Genomic DNA, 16556 nt, shown 5'->3' with positions numbered 1-16556 from the left:
GATCAACGTAATGACTCCTACAGACTATAACAGGTTGTGACGTCATCTTAATAGTAATTGTAAAAAATTCACTCATCACAGTGGAGGTCTGTAAAGTGTAAACATGCACTCAGGAGGAGCTGGATCACCAGTTCATTCCAACTCTTGCACTGAAACTTACTCGGATGGCTATGAACTGTAGCCCTTTGAACCTGGCCTGAATTCAAGCTACAGATCAGAGATGAAAAGCTGAGTCTCCAAATCCCAAAATGACCCACTCGTTAACCTTTCTGGTAAAGGAAACATCACCTTTTACTGCAGTTGCAGCATACTGCAGGGAGCACATGGGTTTTACTGCACAAAACACTACTTTTAGCTAGAGCTTTTTTCAGCTATTGCTTCTTGCACAGCAATGTCAACATCCCTCTGTTCTGCAAGGTGCTGTAACCGGCTGCATCTAGTCCAAATACCTGTGGTGAAGCTGTCATGCTGCGGTTAGGGGAGAGGGACATTGGTGGGTCAGGATAGTCAATGGCATTCTTGACCACTGGCCGTTTGAGCACTTCCACGTAAGTGACAGGGAAGATGCCTTGGCGATTGGTGCCAGAGATTCTTCCTTCATACCAGTTCTCATCCACTCGTCGAATCAACGTGATCCTTTCACCCTATGGGAAGGAATAGCAATGTAATCCTGATTTCAACATATTTCATCATTCCAAAGTAGATTAGGTTTTTAATCTTGCTGCCACTTGACATAAAACAATCTGTGGCGCTCACCCTCCCCTGTTCCCGTTATGTGGTCCTAACCCTAACCTCTAGGTGGGGATGATAGTTTTCAGGTCAGAGAAGGAGGAAATCATCTGGTGTTGACTTGGGCTGTCTGCAGACTCAGTTATGTTCACTTCACAGTTTCAAGATACTGCTTGCTACAGCCAGTTACAAAAATGGAAAACAGCAGTTTCAGCCTGACCAGGAGACTCTGAGAGGTATGAGGTGTACAAGGAGTATGCACAGGTCTGCAGTTTAAACTAGGTCTCTCTATGCTCTCTCCTTTTTGCTAACAAATGAAGTAACTTCAGATCCTTAACATAAACTGCAAGCCCCACCTTCATATATAATTAAAAGACAGACAAGATCTAATCTGAGCATCAAAACAGAAAGCTGGCTGAGAAGGAAAAATGCTGCTACTTAATTTAAATATGGCTGACTTTGCTCTGAACAGTCCTTACACAACCCATTCCTATCCCTTTGCTCTGTAGTCAGGTCTAGCCAGTCACTTCAATACCACAGAACCTCACTTGCCTGTGCTCAGTGATTTGGCTTGTAGTATGAAGGAAGGGGAACCCCATTTCCTTCTTTTCTATATCGCCATTCTCATGAGAATGTGTGCATCTCCACTGGCAAGGATCAGACTAGAGACATGTTACCAAATATCTACTTTGCCTTGCAGAGTCAGGCTTCCAGCACTTGTGCTCAAAGTATCTTCTCAGCCAGCCCTAAAGAAGCAACTGGCGCTTCTTGATTCAGCCTACCCGCAATGCTCTCACTGCAATGCACTACATAATGACTGTGGAGTAAAAGCATGGGTGATGAGAAGGAATCCTTCCTGAATAAGGAGCTCGCCTTATTGGATCTTTCATTTGGAAATTGCAAATTACTAGTATTAAAAAACACTAGCATTCGTCTGGATTCAATTCATCAGCACAACAGAAGTCCTACCTTTCTGAAGGACATTTCCACCTGGGTGTCCCCATTAAAGTTGAACTTAGCAATAGCATCTCCATATTCCAATACTTGCAATGGTGATGGCTTTTTGGGCTGAGCTTTCTCAGCTGGTGGGAGGAGCTAGAATGAACAAACAGAATCAAATGAGTCACATACAAAAAGCCCGTAAATTGGTCACTGGCAGAATGGGAGTAGGCAAAGAGAACACCTGCAGGGAAAGCAGCTACCTCTATGTATGATCGTGGGAAGATGCCAACTCTGCCATGGTGTTCACCTTCATACCAGTTCTGGTCAATCTGCTTGTAAATGTAAACAATATCTCCTTTTTGCAGAGGAAGTTCCCTGTTAACAACACAAGCACTGCATCAGAACTTCACTGGATAACAGATGTGTTCTTTTGCTGTCCAGCAATCCCTGGGTACCAAGGTCTACATCAGCCCTTTTCATACAAGTCATGCTCCACCCAAAGTGAAAGCTACATTACCCTGTTCTTATTGTGACGTGCAGGGACTCTCTTGCTCTTTGGGCGTCCTGTCAAAAAAAATGGCCTATGAGGGCCCTACTAACCACACACCCTCCAGCAGCAATGGGGTCAAGCTCAAGCAGAAGATGCTACTGGCTGCCTTCCATGTTGGATGCGGTGAGCAATGCTCAATTCCTGTTATGAAACAGGCCACATCACAAGTGCCTTCCAAAGAGACACATTATTTTAATGGAAGCTATTCTGCTGACTAGGTGAACCCCCTCACATGCCAATGTTGATCCTGCAAGGATTACGCTGCTGGTCAGTCTGCATTTGTGCAACCACTGACCTCACTGGGGCCAATGACTAAGATTTCAATCTACAGTCTTCAGTGCTAAAAATATGAATGTCTGCAGCTTGAGGAACTCCTACTGTGGGCAGCTTGTATCAGGCTCATAAACTACTACTTGGGTCCCCACAGGAAAACAAACAACCCAGCCTTTCCTAACCCAATTTTCACAAGCTCTCCTTTACTTTTGTCTGGCAACCTCTATGTCCTACTCAAGGGACACAACAGTTCCACCTTACATCTGCCTCAGCTTTATTACAGGTGCTGGGGAGATGCTGTGTAAATCATTACAAATCATCACCTACAGAACATACAACAAAATATTCTCAGGACGTTAGCACCTGAGAAGAAAAAAAAGCAGGTCCTTCACAGAAGTATGTTGTTGTTCTTTCTTCCCTCCCTAGCAATGTTAAAATGAGGGTTTCTTCAGGCTCATGCAAAGGGAAAGGCCTTCCAGGTCTTCTCTTCACAGCAGCATTCTCCAAAAAGAACAAGTAGTGCTGTATGATTCACCAAGGGACCACAACAGGGTTCGGAGGTACAACAACGCCACGAGAAACATCCACTGGTGTATACATAGATGCTGGGGGAGCAGTCACCAGTCTGTGCCTGTATAGGTCCTGATTCAGGAAAATCTGAGTCAAGGACCCACCTATGTGCTTAAAGCTAGGCATCTGTTTAAAGCCCTTCCTGACTTTGGGTTGTGCTTAGCACAGTGAAAAGGATGCTGCTGTTTTGCATACCTATGTTTTTCTGGCTGATGTATGGCAGATTTATACAGTGAGCTACTGACCAACACAATTTTTCCAGCTCCTAAATGAGAGCACAAGCAGGGATGTCATGCAGGGGAATCCCTTCTGTCTCCAGCACAAGGGCAGTGACAGAACTGCTGCTGACAGGTCTCACCCAGCTGTGCTGCTTACGAGGTGTGAGGAGGAACATCAGCCAGAGCCCTATCCCAGGGCTCCGCACATCCTCAGAGCAGAGGGCTCACTTGTTCCAGTAAAGAATGCAGGTTTGCCCCCAAAATCACACAGGATACAGATGTACTGGGAAAGACGACATTTTCCTAAAGACCCTTTAGGGGCTACGACCTGCAAGATTCATATTACTTTTTTCCTGCCTTACTATGGACACCTTTGCTTTGAGCTGCTGGAAAGACTCTTCCAAAACATGAATCTAATTGCATAGCCTTCATGAATGCTGCACCCTAGGGGAAAAAGCAGAGCAAGAACACTCGAGACAGAAGTAAAAAGCTGTACTCACTTTAGTGTCTGTGCTTTAAAGTCAAACTTGGCTCTAGCAGGTCTCATCTAGAGATCAAAAAAATCAATGCATTAAAACAATAATCAGGTTTTCAAGCCTCTTCTGAGAAAAAGCATCCAAACTGTTCTATAGCTAACACTAGTCTGGGGAAGAAACTGAATGCAGGTATTTGCTGCAAGCTTACGTGCAACTGGTACTACAGTCCAAGTATGCTAGATGGGTCTCTCCCACCAGGGCAAAACATGCCAACTTCTGGTACAACAATAATTAAGAGCTCTACAGGAAATAGATTTAAAAGCAGTAAACTTTTCAGTGTGGCAAACCCTGTTGAATGAAAGACGCTCCAGTAACTACAGTTTCTGGGGCTCTGGGACGAAATTTCCCTTGACATGTGAATGGAAAAGGAAAATTTACTAGTTGGGAAAAAAACAGTAAGATCTTACGTGGCTTTTATCGATCATCACCTGGCCCTGCTAAATCCTGCAATGTGACCCATGTACTCTGTATAATTTGGTAAGAAAGAGACAAAGGCAAGCAGGAAACATGAATAAATCAAGCATGCATCTAAAAAAAAAAGTCTTCAGTGGCTATAATGCCAAAGAGAATGTTGACAGCAGGCTTAGGCTTTCAAGCTTGATTTACTTGAGCTGATTTTCTAATGGCCACAAAATATTCAGACAATTTAAAAGTAATTTTGGTAACAGAGCATAAAAAAAAGAACTGGTCACATTCATGTGGCACTAGAGCACTTGCAACTACATTAAAAGGTGCAGGTGAATGTGCTCCATCCACATGGTGACCACCTCCCCACGGCCACAGTGCAGCACCTCCGGGGAAACAACTGCTGCCCAGAGCCCCAGCAGCAACCCCCAAGGCAGGAAAAGGCACCTGGCCAGGACACCTGCACCAGCACCCAGCCCTTGGGAAAAGGGCCTTGGGCTCTGTGAAAACCCTCTACCTGCTCCTTTGTCTCTTTCAGAAAGACCAATCAGGTCATACACAGTGAAACATGCTGAGACTTTTCCCCAATTACTTCTAAAGGACATTAAGCATCTTTCAAGAGGAGAAGAAAACCTATTTCTAAAAAAAACCTATGAGACAGTCACATGGGCAGTATCAACAAGACATGAAGTTTCTAAGCGTAAGACACAGACAAGAAGACAATGTAGCAATATGATGCAAAAGATGTAGAATGCCTTTGATTCACTAAAGTAGCTGATATTTAAAGGCATGCATCACAGGTGTGCACCAGCAATTCTCAGCAGGCATGCTTTAACATATGCAGCTTGGTATAGAAATATCAATTAATTTACCAGGCACAAGAGTCAAAGCAGATCTAAATGAAGCCAGAATGGGAAAGGGGAAGTGGAAAAAAATAAACACAAACGACATTCTCCGAAGAGCTAATGTTGGCCTAAAGCACAACATTGTGAGAGGCAAATATTGCTTTGGGTCAAGCAGCAGACTGAGGTAACTAAAACAGACCTCTGACCCAGATTTCCTCTTTGCTGTATCGTCTACATTTAGGAGGTCCCCAAATCGCTCATTAGTGATAAACTGATGGTGCGTTGGAATAACCCCTGTGTGCCTTCTAGCTGCAATATCAGCTTCTTCTTGCTCACGTTTAAGCCGTCTCTGGTCCTCTAAAAGTTTCTGCCATAAAATTGCATAAAATGGGCAGTAAATAATCTAGTTAAAGGCATTCAAAAGCTGCCATAAATGTGACTCACATAAATTTTCTGAGGTCCCAGCAAATAGCTGGGATTTTACAGTTCAACATAAAATACTGATTCTACTAACGACACAATACCATTTCGTTTCGCAAGCACAGAAAGTACATCACCATTACGGCATAACCCAAATCCAGCTCCCACAGAGGACCTGATCCAGAGCTGATGGAAGTCAACAAGGAGTTTTTCTAAGTTCTGGCCAGGTCCTGGTAGCTTCTAAGACTGCTGACAATGCAAATCCAAACCCCCTTCAGCCAACAAGGAGTTTCTCTTATTGACTTCCAAGAGACCTGAATCAGCCCCACAGGTAAGCTGAGGCACCAAACTCCCCTGAGCTTTGCAAGCAGCTTGGGACAGTGCCGAACCACCTTCAGGTACCACATCCTCCCATACTTCCTGTGGGCTCATGTAATACACTTTGTAAAATAAAGTAAATAAACCCCAAATAATTATTTTGGACTTCTGCAGCCTCTGGCACACTAACGGAAATGTGCTTTCTGGAGTACTTGGGCAGAAGAATTCTTCCACCTTTGGGGGTTAACTGTAGGCTGAAGAGTTGAGCTGTGTGCTAACTCATTTGAAGCCAACAGGTCTTAGTGCATTCAGAGTTTTGCTCTTACACAAGTTTTTGTGCTGGACTTTGGAAATAGGGGGGATTCATAACTGCTTCATGGGAGAAGACAGCAAAAAAATATTGTTCATATAGGAATTAAGAGCAGGTTTTACCATATTTCAAAGCACACACAAACATTATTTGAACTCAGAAAGTTAACACTGAAAATATTACTTTTGTTTTTTCTCCCAAGCAGCAAGAATTAACAACTTCCTGGAAAGCAATCACTTTATAACTTCTTCACCTCAGCTTGAATACAGTCAGTGCTGAAAAGTCTATGTGGCTTTCCTGTTCTTTCACCTTGTTCCAGTGTTGCCCAGACATTTCAAAAAGGACTGACACATTATTTTTTGAAAAACTCGAGACACCATAAAGAGTTCAAGTTTGCACTGGGGGGAAACTTCACACTTTTTGATACCATAAAATATCTTACAGTTGCTGTTCAAAACCTGAGGACTTCCATAATAAAAATACCGTTCTCACCAGTTTAATTAATACCAGCTTGAGTGGCTTGCTTGGAGAACAATAAGACCTTAACTCATTTATAGAATAACCATTTCATCTTTATCTGCAAGTACTGGGGTGTTGTACCACACCTCACATATGTCTTCAGCCTTTTTACATTCTTTAAAGCCCCCATATATCATTTTGTGAAACTGATAAGAACTATCAGGTTCATTTTAAACAAAAGCTAGGCTAGACTTTGTATTATACATTAAATCAGTGGCAGAAGTAGTAGTAAAGTTAAAACATACTAGTTTCAGCTTGTTGCTCTGACTTCCAGTATACATAACCATGGACATATAAGCCGCCCTTATATAAGGCTGAATGCTGTATTTCTTTTATGTGGAGCTGCTACAACTGTTATTAGGCCATAAAAGAGGGCATTACCTCTTTATCGTCATGCCGTCTGCGGATAATTTCTTCTGGAGTTTCCATGTAATCAACCGGTGTAAAATGCCTTGATGAGTCTGAATCTACTTTGAAACAACATAAGGAAGTTAAAATACAGATGGATTTATCTAGGATAACCAGAAAGGAAAAAAAATTATATTTTTAAACAATTTGTTTCCATTATGACAGTAAGGATTCTCAATTGTCATTGACCAAATAGCCAATCGGATGTCAATAATTTATTCATTTTATTTTTTTTTTTCCTTTTGGGCTGTACTTGTGAACAAAGATCCAAAAACAGGGAGAAAATAACAGTACAGGAAAGAGTAAAGACATAGAAGGACTTTGTGAAGAAAAGATTCGCTGCCATCACAGTATGATTTGGCATTTTACTGTTGAGAAAAGTTTAATACACTCACACGCACACACACAACTAGACCTTGAGAAACTGCTCCTTAAGGCAAATCATCTGGGTTTGTTTTATATTCCCACGTGTGCATATGATATAGGAGAAAAATATCTCATGTTGAGATTCTTGCATCCCCGGAACTTCTCGAGACACAAACTGAACCCCGTGTGATTACAAAGGCAGTGGAAATCGTTTCTCAGAAGTGCAGCTGTTAACAAGTCCTGAACAAAAATGCTCAGCAAGACACACAAAGGACGTTAGACACACTAGGGGAAAAAACAGAGAGTCAGGGGATGCAAAGGCAGGGAGTAAAAATGCAACGGTTGTGGAAGAAAAGGGGAGGAGAAAGGAAAGCAAGAAGACAGATAAAGGGACACTGGTAAAGAACGCAAAAAGCCACCTCCTAGGTACGTCCCAAGTTCACTTTGCGGGTTGTTGTTTGTGTCCAGGCTGTGACAGAGGGCATATGGAACAGGGTTCCCATTGTTTAAGGAGTCAGGAGTGTCAGCCCGGCCCACGAAGCTATCTTGGCTAGATCCCGTGCTGGGGAAGTAGCCAAGCCTCTCCACAATGTCAAAGGAAGACAGGCGCCGCGGGGCTAGCGGCCTGCTTCTGGAGCACAGCTGGTGCTGGGAGCGGTGACTCTTGTCTCCTGCGCTCCCTGGCAGCTGGATGGGGTCGTCTGGGTTCTCCAGGCTGGGCACAGAAGGGCTTCCCGGGCAGTCTGGGGGTGGAGTCCTGCAGGATTTGTGTTGGAACGGCTTTTTCAATCGGAAGGGAAGCGGGCTCATAAGGTAGACATTTCTGGGGAGCATGTGCCTCTCCCCATAGGCATCCCCTTTGGAATCAGGGTTCCTGGAGGCCTGCTGCTGCTCATGCCTTCGGATGGTCGTGAACCTCGTGTAGGAAGCTGGGCACGAGCCTTTGCATCTGTTGATTTTATGCTTCTGAGGCCCATTGAGGTTGCTGCTGCTGCTGCCACTGTCATTGGATGCATTTGAGAGGAGATCTATCTCATCTGTGCAAGCTGAAAGCACGTCCATAGGGATGGCATCACTGACATCTGAGGCCGTGTCCTCCACGTTGCTGTAGGAGCGGGAGGATTTATCTGCCAAACTGGCAGCATCCTTCTCTTCTTGGTGTGCTTTTGGCAAATCCAGAAGGAACTCTGCAGAGTAGGCAGAACTCAGACACGTTTTAGACTGGAGAAAAGCAGTGAACTTGTTTTGCCCAGTAGAAAAGTCAAGTGAGGGCATTGATCGGGACCTCTGGATCAGCTGCTCGAAGGCACTGATACGGGAGGAAACGGTGTGTTTGGGGATCTGCTCTGAATCCTCTCGACTAAGGCTGTGCTCCATCCTATCCTTGGCTTCATTCTCAAACTGAGATGCAATATCCCTCACGCTGCAGGAGGAGACCGTGCCAAAATGGATCCTGGACCGGTTGATCTGGTGCATGTCTTTATACAGCATTGTAAACTCCATCCCACTCTTCCTGGAGGCATGGAACAGGTAGGCTTTCCTAGAGTTGGTGCCATACTCCTGCAGGCTCATGGTACTGCCTGATTTGATGGTGTACTCCTGCTTCGACTTCATCAACATGTTTTCTATGCTTTCCCCTACATCTACCATGAAAGCTTTTTTATTATCAAACAAGGTAATGGAGCTACGAAGGTTTTCGCAGCTTTGAGCTTTCTCATGAGACAGCAAGATACCCTTCTTGTCCTGCACAAGAGCAGCTGGAGCTGCTAGTTTGGGTTTGAATTTAGAAGGGAGGATTTCAGTAATGCAGGCTTTTGCAGCTGATAAGGGCTTCTTATGTTTACATGCGTGACCTAACATACCGGTATGACTAGCGTTAAAGGTTCGGCTATTAACTGAAGAGGGTGCAGTCATATGAGCATTCCCACCTTTACGATCCACTGGTAAGCATGCAGAATAAAATAAATACAACCTGTTAGCTTAAGTGCTAGAAAGCTATTGAGAAAGGAGAAAGAACATGCTTGCATTTCATAAAATGCACATTAAAGAAATAAAGTTCCAAAACATAAAGAAAAGCAGGAAGAAACTGCAAAACAAGCCGCGCTTACAGGAGTAGGCGAAGTGCTGCTAACATCTCTAAAATGAGAAGCTTGGACAGAAGCAGATCTAGAGCACTTTAAAGGTACCCCCCTAAAAAGTGCTAAGCATCATCAGCTTCCAGGGAAGCTGTGGCATCATGGAGAAGGGTAGCTGAACTCTGGGCAGGATCAGGGTGTCAGCAAGAATGCAGAGGCACTAACACTGCACAAACAGCTTAATACCAGGCCTGTAATCACACCTACTACGGTCTCACCACAGTGCTTGCCAAACAGTTTATTCCTGGGAGGGAGGAGACAATCAGCGGCTAGCACAACCACGCCACATCAGCTGGCCTTGCCCAAGAGCTGCCTGCTTATAGATTCCCCACACCAGGAACAAGCTGAGTGTCCTTGAGACAAAGTGATTAGCTACGTTTGCTTTAAAAATCAAGGAGTCAGATCAGGACTTTTTTTTTTTAAGTTAGTTTCAGTCTGGGTTCATCTTAGGCTGCAGTTTTTACGTCTGTTTTTGATTTGAGTTCAAAAACTCAAATGTCAAAATAACCATTCAGGTTCAACTGCAGTTTGGGAAACAATAACTGCTGGAATGGATTTTTTTGTGGAGCTCCAGTTTGACTCTCTGCCCTACAGGCCTGACATAATGCTGAAAATCAGCTGGAAAATGGACACAGAGATCTTTTTGGTGTGATGTACTATTTTAGGGAGAGCAGTTCAGAAACCAAACACATTCCTTCCCCAGTCACTCTTCCCATCTCAAGCCATTTTTAGGTTGAAGTTGGCTCAGAGATATACTAACAAGTACAACTCCCTAATGGGAGTCAGGCTCCTCGGTCCTAATCTTCTAGAGAGCTCAGAATAGGGGGAGGAAGGGGGAGGAGATGCAGTGGTCCCTGCTGCCTCCCTGTCTCAGAGCTGCAGGGCATTGCTGTTTCAGTGTCCCATGCATTCTTTGCACACCCCTTGCAGGCAGGAGGCTGTGGAGCACATGGCACCAGCTACACCAGGGTAGCCGGGTCAGCAGACATGGTGTGGCCTGCTGAGATACTGCAGCAGGGAGAGCAGAAAAAGCAAGGAAGGGCTCTAGCGTGGCATGGCGGTGGGAGCAGATGGGTAGCAAGGCCAGCCTCTAAGCAGCCTCGAGGAAGAACATGAGGGTGTGTGGTGTGGCTGAGGAGCTGGATGGAGGGAGCTGGTCCCTGTTGGGAAGAGGAACCTAGATCAGATAAAGGGGTCATGAAGAACATTGGCCAATGTGGGCTGAGAGAAAAAAGGAGGGAAAACCATGGATAGCAAAGAGGAGGGACAGAGGAAACCTCAGCTGTCTTGAACAGGACTCTAAACCCTACAGCAGTTTGCCCCATATCACCTGGCTTTGGACACTCTGCGCAGAAAGGAGTAGTAGTTAGTGCCCTGACCACCCACCTTTTGTGGAAGCAGAGCTAGAAGGTCGTTTGAGACCACTCAGCCCCTGGAATGGGATATCTCCACCTTCCAGCACACTCTTGTAAATCTGCCTTTCATTCTCCAAGGCAGCAGGGTCCCCCAGTGCTGTTTCTGACTCTCTCTTCACTGCATGGTAGCTGGGTGAGTATGTGGAGCTAGAAAACACAAAAAAGGGGGAGGGACACCGCTGGGTCATTTCTGTTTGCTGAGAGCTTAATGCAAAGTAAGAGAAAACATCACTTGTAAACCCAGAACAGACTGTGTGTGAAGAACTGGTGCTGAATGAGCAGGTTATGAATACATTGTGATAATGTTCTACATTGGCCACTACCACAGCACTCTCCACCCAAGGGAACTCTCCCAGCTCAGTCCTCCAGAAAAGAGGCAGCAGGAAAGCACTCCTCCTTTATTTTACAGATGAGACAACCGAGTCAGAGAGCAGATGCTTGATTTCTTTGCAGACCCAAAGAAATTAATTGGCTAGCTGGAAGCAGCACAAATAACTTTCAGCTCCCAGTCCTCTCTCCTTAAACACTAGCCATGCCTGTCCCCTGCTTACATAGCACAGCTGTTCAGGAGTTCATCTCAACCCATTCAGCCTCCCAGTTAACACTATAGTTCAGGACTCCCAGAGCAATTTCTCAAGCCCATCAGTGAGGGACTACGCAGAGAAACTACAGTACAGGGCTACAGACACTACTGTTTTAAATGCCAACGCAATTCCCAGATGTGCACAGTTTTTCTGCTCAGCTTTGCCTCTGGCTTCCATTACAGAGAATAGAAAACCCTGGACTCTAGGTCTACCATGCAGATATATAAACAAAATGCTGTTAAAATGAGTATAATTTTAGTTTCTTAGACTTTTAAAGACTGAACATTTATTATAAATCTCCTTCCTCAGTCATGAATCTAAGCACAAGTATGCCCCCACATCTGATTTCTAGATGTCACCCTCTTCTCTCTAAAAAAATAACTGACAATGCCATGGTACAAATGGCCTTCCCAGGTACAAAAGACTTACTGAGCAATCAGGCAAACAATGTTTTCCTAAAAGCTAAGCTCATCTGATACCACCTCTTGTGCTTAACCAGGCTCTTCAGGATAAGAGAAAAGCTATTCTGGGGCCAACGTATGAGTGCCGTAAAGTTTGAAAAACTAAAAAAAATAGGGCATTTGCCAATTCACAGAAAGATTTTTAAAGCTGGTTTACATCCTGATGTCCACAAGTGATTCAAATTTATATGAATGTGTAAATACTTGTGGTTACACCTCCTTGTTGTGGATAAATTTGTACATGCATCTGTTTATTTTGGATAGATGCTGTACTTATGGGGTAAAGAGAAAGCTTTCAAATACATCACAGGACTGGCTATGGAGGTGGAATTACACAATGCCTGGATCACAAAGAAGATTTTCATTTCCGGGCGAGGAAAACCAGGTCATTTGCGGTCTCCAGTTATTTTCTGGAGTAACAGCTTGTGAAAAGCACCACGAAAGAAAAAGGGAATACTGTCACATTTTCAATGTAAGCAATGCTCAAACAGACCCATAGCTACAGAGCTGCTGTCTTGTATGGGGCTTATCCCAGTGCATCTCTCTGTCAGTTTCCTGCCAGTTGTTGCAAGGAATAGTGACTGCGCTGATGTTCTTCCCCTGGGAGGTAAAAGCATTCTAGCCTAGCTGTTAAAAACCAAAGGATTAAGATGATCCTTCTTTAGGAATACACCTGGGGCAGAGGAGGAGGAAATGGGCAATCTCTTTACTAATTGCTCCCTTCTTAGGGCCAGCAGGCAGTACTGTATTAGGGCCAAAGCAGTCTGCAAGATCAGAATCAGGTGAAAAGAGGAAAGAGCAACACTACAAAAAAGACAATAAACTCCAGGTATCTTTTCTCTAAGGGCAGGGGAGAATGTGTGACTCCACAGGGCCTCACTGCTCTGTTCCATTCCCAGCCTACCCAGGTAGCTTCCCCTCCACCGGCTCAGACACTGGCACTCCTGCATGCTTTGGGCAGTGTCAGAAAGGGCACAGACAGCAATGCCCTGGGCAGAAACCTTACCAGTCTTTGGCAAATATAAGCTATTCTTTTATGCTAATCTCTGAGATTTCCACTTATTTTACAGCTCGCTCCCTACCAAAACAAAACTGAACGCTCATAGGAACAGCTGACAAAATGGGTCAGTGTGCAAGTTTCCCAGCAGAACGATCACAGACAGAAGGGAGCTGAGTTGAAAGAATGACAGGAGACCTCCAAGGCAGCACCGGAGGGGAGGTGAACACATGTGATACTAATTGGCATCTGGAGAAGAACATGCGTTTCCTAACAAACCATCCACACAGAGGGGATCACTGTGCCTACCGACAATGTTAAGCACTCAGTCCAATTACAAGGAGCAGTAGTTCACAGTAGGAGCTGGCCCTATGGCTTGACTAACTCAGCAGAGCTCAGTATCTTGCTTTAGATACTTTTTGTGTGTTCCTCTTTTAACACAAACCAGCTCCATGTACAACTCATTTAGACAGAGTATACTTCTATTACGTATTCCTCCAGAAAAGCAGTGCCACATTAGATCTTTGAGAAATATCATTGCTGCTATCACTGTTCCCTTCCTGGCAGCTGGAAAATCACTGCCCTCCATCAGCAGCATCCGTTTGATCTGGTGCGCATAATAGAATATCTGACAGAAGCCAATCTATCATACATGTGTAACAGAAACAAACTATGTTTATTCCACGCAATAAAGTTACTTGCATGAAATTACAGTCAATTTGTGAACTTCATCAAGGTGGAGTTAGAGGTCTGTGCTTTTGTTTTTCTTCTTTTTTTTTTAAAGTCACTACCCAACCAAATCAGCAATTCTTATCTAGACAATGCAATCACTCACGTAATCACTTCAAAATTACTTCAAGATCAAAAGCTAGATATTGTACATGGACTCATCTAAAGCATGTGTATCATTCTCATGGTACATGCATTTGTCTATATCCACCACCAAAAAATAAAGCCAACCCATTTCCAATGTCCTAAATCCTGTCCTACATGCCCTCAAATTGTAAAAGAAACACAAAAAGGAATTGGAAAACTTACTAGGAAGAACGGTCTGTAGAAGCTTCCAGAGGCGTACCACCTGCTGTATTCTGCAAAAGTCCAAACAAAGGAGTCATTGATACACACTTACATGTGATGAGAAATAAAAAGGCTCACCTAAGTAATTTTCCATTTATTGCTTGAATATTAGCCTTTAGGAGACATTGAGGTTTAAGTCTAAACGCAATTTAAGCTGTCAATGTCTTTGCAGAAAAGCGACAATTTTCCCGAGTTCCTTCAGGGCAGTGACAGGTTTTTTAGCACAGCGATGCCTTTTCCCAGCGTCTATTCTTTTGTCTGCAAATGAGTCATTGTGAATAAAGCCAAAAGCAAGAAGAGATAACCAGCTGGGCCATGACCAGGAGACACATGCTTATAATAATTTCCCCAAGCTTTTCCCTCAACCAGTCACTGCCAGCATTTGCTTTAAAGGTATATTACATTTCTACCGCACAATACATTCCTCAGCGAAAAAAAAAAAAAATCAAAGCACTAACAAGAAAAGCAATGTTTCAGTTCAGTTTCCTTATTTAAGAGAAGCAATGCCAGTTGCACAGGTTCAATAGCAAAAGCCAGTTCTTATCCGCTTGCTTTAAATCCATCTAACACTTCCTAGGCACATTATTTAAAAAATAGAAATGGTCTGTTTGGTGTGTCCTCATCTATATGAGGATTCCTTTGTAGTAAGAAAAAGCACATCTTGGGTTTGAAAAAGCAGCTTTTTCAAGTCCTGGTGAACTGCTGCAGCTTCAAAAAAAATCATCCACACCAGAAAAAAATAGAAAAAAAAGGACATGTTACCAATTTAATCTATCATTTCATGGTTTGAGTCCTGCAGACCCTCGAAACAGCAGCAGCAGCAGCAGCAGCAGCTGACCTTCCTAAAAGGCCATGGCAAGGTGCAGCGTAAGGAAAATTGTGCAAAATCTCTTGGGAATATCCAAATCTTGGGGAGGCGTGAGCTCCTAGCAGAGAGCAGGGCTTGTATGAAGGGAGGGTAGATGGCAACACGCTTGAAAGGCACGAGATGATGACGTGACGCCAACCAAGAATTTTAAGCTGATTGCTGCTGCCTATTCATGTGAAAAATAGAGAGGGTTTTTTTGCAGACACTGAATTCAAAACCCGAAAGGGGGACGGGGGTGGGGAGCAGCTGAAAGGGAACGGGAGAGAGGAAATCACTGTATCTGAAATGGATTTCAAGCCGGATTCTCAGCATCACCTTCTATTATTTCTGACAGCGACACAGCAAGCCATGCAGTCAGAACGGTCAGAACCATTATTTATCCCAACCTCATTTAATAATCATCCAGCAGTGAATAGATTAGAGCGGAGAGTTTGGAAACAGGGATTGGCAGCATGAAAAGAATAGGAAATACCTTCTGTGGCTTTTTATGTGGCGCTTTATAAAGCTTCTCCATTTTTTCTAAATCTGCCTCTAACTCAGTCTGGTAGAGGTAGAGGTCTTTTTCTAGATCAGTCTGGTTAAAGAAGGAGAAGAAGAATGGGAAAATAATGCTTAGGGTTAGAGGAAACCAAAGGAATGTTAATTAAAAAAAAAAAAGTGAGCCTTTGTAATTGAAAAAAGACAAAGATGGTATGGACAATACACAGAAATTCACAAGTAATTAATCATGTTTGAATCATTACAGAGGAAATAGTTTAGGCATTTAACATTCAAAATTAAGAGATGCACAGGCCTGCTAGAATCTATTTTACAAACCAAGTTATAAAACCCACCTGTAAAAAAAAAAAAAGATACTGTAACAATAGGCAATATGCTGTTAGTATAATTATCATTGCAAGTCAAGATAGCAAAACCACTCTAAATTACGGCTGATTATGCTTTAAGAATTGTTTATTAAATCAATTTACTAGCTACTTAATTGTTAGGCTGATGAGCTCAAGCCCCATTAAAAAAAAGAAATCACTCATAAGCACACAAAACCCAAGCACTGCTACAAAATAAGGAAAAAGAAAATCACAGACACACATACATACATACGCGCTAGATGCTGTAGTACAACGTATGTGAGACAATTACCTTTCTATCCTCTCTAGTAAGGATAGAGCAATCTCCAGGAGTATAATCCCAAATCTTTTTTGGAGGCTGATGGAAAGCAGAGGAAGGAAATGAGGAAATGAAGATAAGGAAAGACATCACAGAGAATATGGAAACTGAATTAGAACAGAGGGGGAGTACAATAGGGGATTTGCATCAACACTGAAAAGAAATTAAAAAACAATCACAACAGAGAAAGAGAGATAGAAAGAGGGATAAATCTGCTATAGCACAAATATCAAGAGATCATGGGAGGCAAAAGAGAGCATACATGCAGTATGGGAGGGGCTCTTTTCAGTAGTGTTTGAGGAAATTTTTATTTTTGCAAGGTGCTCTAAGGGATTTTGGGCTCTTCAGAGGGAGCCCACAGCTGGCGGTTAAAGCATTCTTAACACAAAACCAAAACAAAATGGGGGGAAAAACACACAGTCATAAAAAGCATTTGTTTTGCTCAT

General features: G+C 43.4%; 2 protein-coding genes across 33 annotated transcripts in view; both read right to left on the bottom strand.

Moving 5' to 3' along the window:
- The window catches only part of SORBS1 (sorbin and SH3 domain containing 1), a 172802-nt gene that overhangs the window by 14592 nt on the left and 141654 nt on the right, over window positions 1-16556 (bottom strand). For 24 of the 32 annotated variants that reach the window (XM_082052552.1, XM_082052531.1, XM_082052553.1 and 21 more), the window contains 10 exons: window positions 16084-16149; window positions 15419-15520; window positions 14040-14089; window positions 10931-11106; window positions 7017-7102; window positions 5268-5435; window positions 3783-3829; window positions 1932-2046; window positions 1699-1824; window positions 450-644 (listed from right to left, as the gene is read on the bottom strand). In XM_082052552.1, the coding sequence (XP_081908678.1) occupies window positions 450-644; window positions 1699-1824; window positions 1932-2046; window positions 3783-3829; window positions 5268-5435; window positions 7017-7102; window positions 10931-11106; window positions 14040-14089; window positions 15419-15520; window positions 16084-16149 (1131 nt within the window). The remainder of the gene's footprint in view (window positions 1-449; window positions 645-1698; window positions 1825-1931; window positions 2047-3782; window positions 3830-5267; window positions 5436-7016; window positions 7103-10930; window positions 11107-14039; window positions 14090-15418; window positions 15521-16083; window positions 16150-16556) is intronic. The other 8 variants (XM_082052530.1, XM_082052542.1, XM_082052550.1 and 5 more) reach the window with 4 other exon arrangements.
- LOC309439660 (sorbin and SH3 domain-containing protein 1-like) lies at window positions 7112-10918 on the bottom strand. The gene has a single exon (XM_082052559.1). The coding sequence runs from the start codon at window positions 9321-9323 to the stop codon at window positions 7695-7697; it is 1629 nt and encodes a 542-aa protein (XP_081908685.1). The 5' UTR covers window positions 9324-10918; the 3' UTR covers window positions 7112-7694.

This window comes from Streptopelia decaocto, assembly GCF_964273445.1.
Source record: "Streptopelia decaocto genome assembly, chromosome: 5".
Taxonomy (NCBI): Eukaryota; Metazoa; Chordata; class Aves; order Columbiformes; family Columbidae; genus Streptopelia; species Streptopelia decaocto.
The sequence above is the reverse complement of the archived record's forward strand: the minus strand, read 5'-3'. Positions and strand labels throughout refer to the sequence as shown.

Bases quoted from the DNA above. Each gene is read 5' to 3' on its own strand.
- LOC309439660 (XM_082052559.1), bottom strand. From the start codon at position 9,323: ATGACTGCACCCTCTTCAGTTAATAGCCGAACCTTTAACGCTAGTCAT.